This window comes from Syngnathus typhle, linkage group LG16 (genome assembly GCF_033458585.1).
Source record: "Syngnathus typhle isolate RoL2023-S1 ecotype Sweden linkage group LG16, RoL_Styp_1.0, whole genome shotgun sequence".
Lineage (NCBI taxonomy): Eukaryota > Metazoa > Chordata > Actinopteri > Syngnathiformes > Syngnathidae > Syngnathus > Syngnathus typhle.
The window spans coordinates 295,715-306,354 of record NC_083753.1 but is presented as its reverse complement, the minus strand read 5'-3'; the positions used below and the strand labels follow the sequence as shown (position 1 = coordinate 306,354).

At 40.6% G+C, this 10,640-nt stretch overlaps 1 protein-coding gene across 3 annotated transcripts in view; it reads right to left on the bottom strand.

Moving 5' to 3' along the window:
- Positions 1-883: 883 nt before the first annotated feature.
- Positions 884-10,640, bottom strand: part of arhgef10 (Rho guanine nucleotide exchange factor (GEF) 10) — a 29,454-nt gene continuing 19,697 nt past the window's right edge. For 2 of the 3 annotated variants that reach the window (XM_061301374.1, XM_061301375.1), the window contains 4 exons: positions 8,224-8,366; positions 7,198-7,372; positions 2,435-2,557; positions 884-2,266 (listed from right to left, as the gene is read on the bottom strand). In XM_061301374.1, the coding sequence (XP_061157358.1) occupies positions 1,761-2,266; positions 2,435-2,557; positions 7,198-7,372; positions 8,224-8,366 (947 nt within the window). In that variant the 3' untranslated portion in view covers positions 884-1,760. The other variant, XM_061301376.1, reaches the window with a different exon arrangement.

Sequence of the window (10,640 nt, the reverse complement as noted above, 5' to 3'; positions counted from 1 at the left end):
ATATAGAATATCCTAATAGTTCTCATCTTCTGTGAAATGCAGTGACTGAGACTGGCACAAGAAGGTTTTGCCACTTATTTTTGGAAATGTATAAGTACAGATACCTGAAAAATCTGTTTAAATACAGCAAGAAAGTTGTTACGGCTACACACCTCAACAAAGTGTCCACGCCTGCTCAACAATAGTAATGAAAAACGCCCCTGAAAAAAAAGCACAACCAGCAGAGCAACAGAAGGTCCATTGCTGTCATAGCAACTGGTTTCCCTATTTATAAATAGAAGGGAGCCACGGAGAGGGTATTGGACAACCATCAACCCTGTGAGATTGAGAGGTATTCAAATGGGAGGTTTGAATGGCAAACATATTCTAAGAACAAAGCCAGGCCAGGGACAGATGTGTGCACACAAAATGAGCATCTCCATGGAAACCTCAGGGTTGTCAATACCAGTGAACAAGAGCTACCAGTAAGCCCCATTATACCACAACAGAAGCACAAATGTTTTTAAACTATACAATCTGGAGCAAATCCTACGACTTGATTGTGGGTGAATAGTGAAAATGGTTGCGCAACAGTGAACGTGGGTGTTCAGAGTGAGTAAATGGCTTGACCCCGCTCTGCTCAGACGTGGGAGAAATGACGAGTGAAATTGCAGAAGAGCTGCATCAGGCTGCACTCCCCTACCTCCGGCACACTTGCTAGCCCCAACATGTAGTAAAAGTGTAATCACTGGAGAATTAGATACCGCTACTCTGTTCTTATTTCCCAAAATGTGTGTTTGTGATCTAACCATTTACATTTAATCAAGTTTCCATAGTGGTTGACACTGTGTACTAGCTTTGAATACAAAGTTTCCCAAAATGGTAAACACAAAGTACAATAGTATGATAGTATCACAATAAACCTATGTTTATAGATTAATAACATAAGAGAAGTACAGTACTATACATACAAATGTATTCAACAACAAAATGGAAGAATGATTTAACAGTCTCTTAAATTTTCTTAAGTGAAAGGATTAAGAGGCTGAAGAAACTAACTTTCCTAGTCAATAACAAATAAATCTTTGTGGAGAATACTGGCCAGCCAGACATTCTAATCTTCCCAAAGCAAATCAGTCAACGTTACTTCACCTTTTTAAACACGAGTGGAAACAGTGGGCTAGTTCCAGGAAATATTTTATATTACTCAAAGCACGTTCGTCTGAGCTCCCTCAAAACTCTTGCGTGAACTTTCCATATTTACACCTTGACAAGTCTTGGCAGGGGGGGCAACGATATAAAAAAACACTTTGTAACTTGACTCATGACTTATGCAGAAAAAAAATAAAGTCTCAACACAGTTTTATAAACGGTGGTCTTGTACAATTTATACAAACAAAAAAAAACAGTGGCAACTCATGTGATGTTAGCCTACAGTCTGTTTTAACAACAAGAGTTCATTTTCACTTTTTTTGCAATGAGATATCAGGAATACTGTAGTGGAGGCAAGTTCTGTCATTCTGGTTTAAATATGGCGTTTGTTCATTGACATTGCTTTATAAATATTAGTGTAACACCAGGTATCAAGATATTGAAATTTTAAATCTTGGCCTCATTCTTTCATATCACAAAAAAAATGGCATTTGAAAAAGGGTTTGTCAAATCCACTGTACAAATATATATGCTTGAAAGGAGTCAAAAGACATTTGTATGATTATAATATCCTCTTTCAAAAGCGGCTTATTGGTAATTTCATTCTGTTTTACTGGTGTATTGGTGTGTCACATGTTGAGCAAGGGGATCTGCCAGATTAGGATGGTCGAGGTGTTGTCCTCATGGCGTGACTGTTTGGTCTTTTTGTTCACCCGGCGGTGTCCCAAACCTCCAGAGACCACCAGGAGAGAACTGACATCAACTTTGCTGGTGCGGCGGCCCCTCTGATGGTGGGCCGGATCATGAAGCACGTCGTAAAGGGCTCCGTCCTCGGGCCCGTGCTCCAAGGAACTTTGGGATTGAACTAAAGAGCTGCAGGATGAAGAAGGTCGTGAGTCCTGGAGAGCCATGGCGGTGCAGCCTGCCTCTCCCAGCCATACTCCTTGGCTCTGAAGCGAGGTTGAAGTGGAGTCTGAGGGTGGCAGAGCACCTTCTCCATCCTCTGGCTCCCCTTGCTGGGCTGACGCTGAAGAGGCGGGGCATGAGAGGCCTGGGGTTCGGTTGCACACCGCTGTGGCCACGGTTAGGAACTTAACTGGGCCGTTGTGAGCATGCAAGGATACCATGCCGCGACCTGAAGATAGACACAACATCTTAAATGCTCAATCTTAATGGTGGACATGGTCTCAAATGCAGTGTTTCTTGTTTGCTCATATAAATATAAATATATAATGTGAATATAATATGAATATATATGAATAATACATAAATATGAATAGACATATAAATGGACCTGTGTTACCTGTGACCTTGGGGATACCCTGTAGTCTGGGGACGGAGAGGGCCACGGTCACGCCAAGGTTGGTTCCGACGAGCAGCATGCCATGGCAAACCAGCAAACTGCTTACTGACACTCTCTGGTTTCCTATGGAAGAACCCGAGCGGGATGTTAGTTCACTTATGCAATATTCACGGTTTTATCTCAAGTACTGGTGGTCTAGTGGACCGTGGCAGTATTGCAGGTGGTCTGAAAAATTGGAAATGGAAAATAATTGTAATATTTTTAAAAATAAAATGGATTTATAATTTAGACTTGATTTATTTTCCGGTTAATTTTGTGACCAATCAACTGACTTTTTCTGTCTTCTTGCGTTGTTTTCACCAAGTGTAGCATATTTGAACAGGTTCCCCCCCTCCCAAGGAACGTTATGAGGGGCGCGGCTCAGTTATAGAGTGATAGATTTGAACCTTGAAGGTGGTGGGTTCAATCCTCAAGTCAATTTAGACTTGATTTATTTTCCAGCTAATTTTGCAAATCATTTACCCATTCAAATGATGTCAAATGTAGCTGATATTCCCAAAATAGACATACAGATGCAAATAAATAACCTCTATAGGTCTATCCTCCTTCGGTGCAAAATAAAATAATATTCCGCCAAAGCAGCGGTCCTCAATTTGCATCCTGGTTACAATGGTGGTCAAAACCAATTGAAAATCCTTTACGTAGTATATGGACCAAAGTATTGACACACACATTATTTAGTTGTAAAATCAGCAAACTAGAGCCCTTAGTTCAATTCAAATTGTGTTTTGGACAATATTGGGCTTCCACTTTTAAGAGTTCGACTTTTACTGCTCCAACATGGCAAGGGGTAATGTGGAATGAAGAAAAAAAATACCCCCACAGACACTCAACCTCAGAACTTACAATCGTGCCGCGGCCTCGGTCCAAGAAAAAAGAGGCCACTTCAGCAGGCTATAAAACGTTGTTTGAGGAAGGTGAGTCTGCATATTTTTGCACCGATGAGGTTTATTTATCTCCAAGGCAACACAGCAAAGATTCTGAATAAATGTAGCTCTTTTCAATCCTCGGTTCCACAAAGAAACAAAAAAAGTCTTACATAACACAATGACTGATGCTTTAATACTGTAATTAAGCAACAATCAGTGTCTTTATTCAGGAAAGCCTGTGGCAGCTATAGTGGAACAATGCCACCTGTTTATTTCCCTCTTGGTCACAAATATCAGCACAGTAAGGTTTCGTTTTCAGCTCTGTTCATAAAAGAAACGCAATAAAGTTGGACAAGTTGTCAGGTTGTGCGAGTGGAATTTGACACTCATCACAGACTTTGTCAGGACTACAAATTTCAATGATCTATGAAAAAAAAAAAAGTTTTCTAGTTTATGGTGCGGGGCAAGGCTGTCATGAGTCATTGCTGGGCAAACAGCTTGACTTGAATTTTTTGCTGTCACCGTGATGGACCCCACTGACTATAGGGAACACCCTCGAGAGGCAACCAGGTACACTGCTCCCTCTAAAGCCCAGCTGAGGCCATTGTCGAAACTTGGGCACATGTGCTTCTAATGAAGGCCCACAATGTGCAGAAAAAAAAATTCTGGTTTGAGTGGGCTTGGTCAACTTTCCCCTTTCATAATATTTGGAGTTCCCCACCCTGAGGGTGAACTCAAATAAATCCAGAGGGAACATCCACGCAATCCTGATCCTACAGCAGAGCCCCACTTTGATCCGCACTTAGCCCTGACAAGTAACAGCAGGAGGGAGGCGTAAAGCTCACATATTACAATATCACACAGTACCAACAATTCAGTCACACTAAGAAGAAAAGCACCATGTGTGCAATTGTGCTTCTATCGCTATGTGTGGACAAGACTGCCTTCTTTTGGATTAGCCTATTTTAAGCTGATAAAGTATGACTACTTTGTGTCTACTGTTAATGTGCATATTTTCACTTTTTAATCAGAGTGACTGACTGTTTTGACCAAGCGGTACAATTTAGTGTTACACAATCCCTTGAGGCACCGATATGGTCACGTCTTGTGCAGTTGTTTTATGACAGTCGGTAGAAAAGCACCTTTGTGCGCCTTAGAACAAAAAACAAACCCCCCCCAAAAAAAACAGTAGTTAGCAGGTTTATTACTTCCTTTCCTTCCGTCCAGCAGAAATCTGGGGACCATTCAGCATCATATCTGATGGCAAATACAAAACAATAGTAATATAAATGACAAGCAAGACGTATATTTATTGCCCCCCCCCCCCCGTCCCCTCCCCTTTCGATGTTTGTCTCATATAAACACGCATGGCTGCCTTTTTAGGTCACCCAGCAGCAGACAAAGGCGCACCCCATAAACACCCTGCAACCCGACGGCCACCATCCTCTCCCTTTCTGATCAACAAAGCCATTCAGCATAAACAGAACAAGAAATATCAACTATATTATTCCTCTAAAATATGAGCTGGACTTAACAAGGAATCGGCATGAAAATGACTGCTATTAGAGCGCATTATGCCAAGTGAAGTTAAGAACCACCAGACAGAAATGTAGGTGGGTAGTGCAATCGTTCCAACATGTGTGAACATGAGAAGGGCAAATTTAAAAAGCTTCTGAGTGTAGCAATCACACAAAAGACAAAACCCCAGTTTTTCTGCTATTCTTAATGTGGCTCTGTACACACATAAAAATCCTTTCACAATCGCAATTAATGTCAACATATTATTTCATGATTCACATACATGCCGCTCATAAAAAAAAAAAAAAGGATTTACTATAATTGCTCTGTGTATTTCTTGTGTGCAAACATCTGTGTGATTGTAATAATCTGAACGGACAACACTGGTTAAATTACAAGCGATCTAAGAATAGACCCCGTCTTGGAATCCTCCCAATGATGGAACCCCGCTTTAGATGTCTGCTGAATTTACGTCAGCTTCCACACTGTATGACCCTTTTGGCTCTTTTGAGGTTTCAATGCAATTAGTCTGTCTACTAACTTGGGTTGAAACCAGTTCCAGATTAAAAACACATTGCTGTTTCTCTCGCAGCCCAACCCCTGCTACTCTAATTACACCAAAGATGATGCACAGGCAGCACATTTCCTCGTCTAATTCTGGCCGACGGTAAGGACTTGTGGTGATAAAACCCCCGGAGAGCATTCTGGTAAAGTCTAGATAAGAATAAAAGTGGAGGAGCAAAGCTTTCCACGTGCGGTATAGTTTGTCACAGAAACTACCGTAGTTTCCGGACTATAAGGCGCACCTCCAATGATTGGCCCAATTTAAAACTTTGTCCTTATATAAGGCGCGCCGGACTATAAGGCGCACCATTAATGCATCATGTCAGATTTTTAATCCAAATCAAATCATTCTCCATTTTATCTTTTTTATTTCAATTTCAGACACAACGAATTACTTTATAATCACAAAATAATGATCCATAGTCTTTTTGATTCATAGTCTTCAGCGGGCCACTTGTGATTGATTTCATGACACAATGCTTCGGGCCAGTTTAAATTTGGGAATTTGGTCCATATATAAGGCGCACCGGTATATAAGGCGCACCGTCAGCCTTTGAGAAAATGTTAGGTTTGTAGCTGCGCCTTATAGTCCAGAAAATACGGTAGCTTCCGCTTGACTCGCATGGATCTCATTAGCTGTCGTGGGTAGTCAGCTTCTTTAGCAGACTGCTTTTATCATTCAAATGTCTCTGAAGGAGAGGCCGGCCCATTTTTAACTGAGGTCAGGTGAACACAGGAGCATTTTAACAGCTCGTGAATGAGATGTCAGACAACATGACTAACATGTTACTCGATTTCATGACTTTGTAGAAACGTGCAATCTCCCCTCTAGAACCGATTGTGTTCATTCTTTGCGGCTCTGCGTTTTTGGGTCAAGGCTGATGTAACACAGAGGATTAAAAGATCTAAAGTAGCAGCGGCCCGCTTCTTTGATGACTTCAGCATGCCACATTTACTGTGCCGACATTTAATTTGATTTGCACTGAACGTTGTCAGCAATACTTGGATTTAAACCTATGTTGAAGCAGTCCTCCTCTTACATTGTAAATGGAATAACTAAGGGAATTTTCTTCTAATAAAACTGTATCAGCATTTAAAGTGATAAAAAGCTTGCGGCCTATTCATGTTTGTTGTGTTGACTCTAAGAGGCAATAATTACAGCTTTACATGCTTACACAAGCACAGAGTAAAAGAGATGGTAGAATGACATAAGGCATTTAAATTGCTGTTGAACGAATGAACAGAAACCTGCGCTCACATCAAAACAAACCCCAGAAGGTTTTTATATTGCTGATTCTTTTGTAAGACAGAGATCTACCTAAACCCTAAAGGTTCATATGTTTCTATTTTTTAAGGATAGGGAAATGTCCCTTTAAGACAAAAGCCGCAGTTGGAAATGTAAATTAATTCCTTGTTAGGGTCCCCAAGCATGCTAGTACTTAAGGTCAAAAAAGTCCTAGAGTGCTAATGAAAGGTTACTTCTTCAGTGTTTAGGCTAGAAGAAGCCATAGAAAGAGGACAAACCTGCCATGGAAGCCGAATAAGCACCTCCACAGATGTATAATTACTGACAGGCACCCAGAAAGAGAAATATGAGGTCACTGTCCATGATTTCAGTTGCTATTGAAAAACGATACTGTATGTGGGAAAATGATGGGCATTTGAAAAGAAGCTTTTTTTCGAATACTTTGGCACTAAAAATGATATCTGAGTGCAGATCGTAACAGTCGACCGTAAATGAGGTTATCTTACCGGGCAATAAATTGTTGACAGGCGTTGCAATATTGATATCCTGCAGATGTTCCAGGGTCTCGGTGTGAAAGAGGCGCAAGGTGGAACCTGAGCTGAAGGCAATCCAGATGCCCACACCAGCCGCCACCATGTGGGACACCACCATACCCTCCTCCTGATGGGCCTCCAATTGCCTCTGGGTGGGCGAAACAGGACAGGTAAGAAGGCAGTTAGGAGGTGCCAACTAACATTTAGCATATGTGTAAAAATAACAGTCATGAATTTATCATAAAAGAGGAAAATCATATTTTTTAGGACCTGTCAATCAACAAGAAAAATCAAATGTGGGTGTAAAAGACGAGTAAGATTTAAATGTGTGAAATTAAATTCACATTGAGTAAAGCAATAAACTTGGCATCCTCCAAGCCAAACGTTACATAAACTCACCACACTGCACTACAAGTAGGTGGAGTTAAATTTAGTCGAACGCAGCTCATTCACAAGCACCTCGGAGCAATGAGCTACTAAAAACTTGATTATAATCAAGCATGGAATGTGTTCAATGTGTGTTTAATTGATGAGAGCAGTAAACGTGAACAATCTATTACTTGTATGTATGTGTTACTAGGTTAAGTCCAATTCCTTAGTGGGGAACAAAATAGGAGCAAGATAGGCAGGTGGTCCAACGTAATGAGCTTAATGAGGCTAAACAGATTATGAGTGACTGCGTGTCAAGGAGACGGGAGTATTTCTGGTCCTGTGGCAGGTGCTTCCATTTCTGAAATGAGAGCGGAACAGGTACAGGGAAGGCCATAATCGAAGTCATATTCCAGGATCTGGAAAAAGGGTATTGTCACATGAAGTTTGCGGCCTTCCTTTTTTCTTATCTTTGTCGAACTAACATTTTAGAGGAGCATATTTTCCCACAGACGATATGAGATGATCATCACTTGAGTGCGCTTCCTGTGTGATTTGCACAGGCAGACTGAGGGACAGATAAGAGGAAAATGAGCTGTGGCCTCTTGAAGTTACTTGTGCAGTACTAACCTCCACACAGTGAGTCTGTGTGCTAATGATGAAGACCTGCCCACCGGATGAAGCCCAAAGGTGCTCTTCCACAGCCAGCATAGCTTTGATCGGCAAGACTCCCAGCTTTACCACCTTGGGCTTATCGATGATCCATAACCCATCTGTTGTGGATAGTGACAAATCAGTATTGCATAAAAGTTATGCACATTTATTACAACCTTTGCACTTGTACTACTGCACGGCCCATTGCGATCTCACAATAAAGGCCATTCTTGAACTTTATTGACGACATGTTGACGCTGTGCTTTTATAAATGTCACCTATAAAGGTCATTTGCATCACGAACACTTGTAATACTGGTGGAGAGGCCATTGATGGTTTTCTTCGCCCTCACTATGAATATAGATGTGCTGTGAAGCATTAGTCAGAGCCAAGCTCCATCCTGCTCGCACCTCCTACACACTCAGCTCTCCATGTGCCTGGCACCCACAGTGGCAGCTCGGCACAGATCAAACACTGCGTGCAGACCACATACAGGGAGCACACATTTTTAATAAAAAATGCTTAAATTAAACCTAGGCCAGTTTTGTTTTTCAGTATGCTCGTGCAGAAATCCACAATGATTCCATGGAAGAACTTGCATGGCCTACATTGTCATATCAGCAACCCCCATCAAACACAGGAGGGATTAAACATATATTGTGAGCTTTGTTGTTCACAGTGGATGCCCTCTGACCTAATAAAAGGTCAATCGACATGATAGTCTTCTTCAAGTAACTTCACAGGTTTTTCCTCTTAATTCACATGGTTGACAAATTTTTAGAATGGGTGTCACCAAAAGTCAAAAAGAAAAATTAAGGAAAAAGAAAAACGTGTGCCGTTAAACCTTTGAATATATATTAGTTTCCATAATTAATAAATAAATAAATAAATAAATAAATAAATAAATAAATAAATAAATAAATAAATAAATAAATAAATAAATAAATAAATAAATAAATAAATAAATAAATAAATAAATAAATAAATAAATAAATAAATATTGTGCCTAATAATAGTTCTGATGTCTCATGCAATACTGTCCTGATGTCTTGTTTGAACTTATGCATGACAAAAACAAAAATTAAAGAAAAAGAAACATGTGTGCCGTTAAACCTTTGAATATATATTATTTTCCATAATAAATAAGTAAATAAATAAATAAAAAATGTGCCCAGAGTTCTGATGTCTCATGCAATCAATACTGTGCCGATGTCTTGTTTGAACTTATGCATGTCAACAATTTGAAATTTTGACCAAACACAAGAGGCATTGCCATTTAAAAAGCAGCATCCAAACTGAAGTTCACTTCCTCCAGATTCCACACTGATTTCCCTAATCTCAACCAGGAAGTGAAGGAGGCCTCACCGACAGTGTTTGTTCAAGAGGACGCACAAAGGCAGCTATTGAAAAAGAGAAGGAAAGGAGGCGAGGTACCACGCTGGCTGGGAGAGATTTCTCACAGAAGACCAGTACAGGAATGACTGAGGTAACATCACACATTTCATGGAGCCTAAATGGAATTAGCATTCCAGCAACGCCCTTGGACTATTATTGTAATAATTGTGCCAGCATAAAGAGTAAATGGAAAAGGCTTGAGCCATGCAAAAGCGAAACAATACAGAAGTGCGAACTTGCAGTCTTATGTAAGTCCTTGGGCCACTCATGACAATGCAACCAACTCCAAAGCAAGAACATTTAAGGACCCCAAGCAGCAACACTGTCACTTCAGCACTTTTTTGATGTCTTGTCACAGTTCATTGTTTGATCAGCAGTGTGACAGCTCTCCATCGAGGAATGCTGGCTACTTGTGTTCTTGTTTCTATACAGTAGCTAGCTGTGCTTAATAATGCAATGCAGCGGGTTGAGGAAAGAAAAAAAGCTTTGATTGATCAATAATTGATCAATTGGTCATTAGGAATTCTTAACTTTGAATTAGCCAGGTTACCTAGAAGCAAGAACTATTTGGGAGCACAATTATTTTTTCTTCACTAGTTTGCTGTGCAAAAGAAGACTGAAAATTGACAATTTAAGTGAGAATGTCAAAAATATTGCATTCCCAGAAATTCCCTATGTACCCTGGAGCGTCTGCTTTCACCTATTGGAATGGACAAAAAAAAGAATCTCATGACGAGCTCATATTTCTCAAAACGAGTGAAACAGAGAGAATGTATCAAAAGCCAAGCAGCAGATGGAACGAAACAGAGAATGGCACACACTGCGAGAAGAGAATCCAGCCTGGATCCTTTCCTCTCTCTCTGTACGTCTAGAAGCGAGGACATTAAATAGGTCACCGCTTTCAGAATGACTTCTCCCAGACAACCAAGCAAATGGAAACAGGGCCGCAGCGTAAGAGAAACGTTGACCCGTGATCACTCGATGCACAGCGAGCCTCA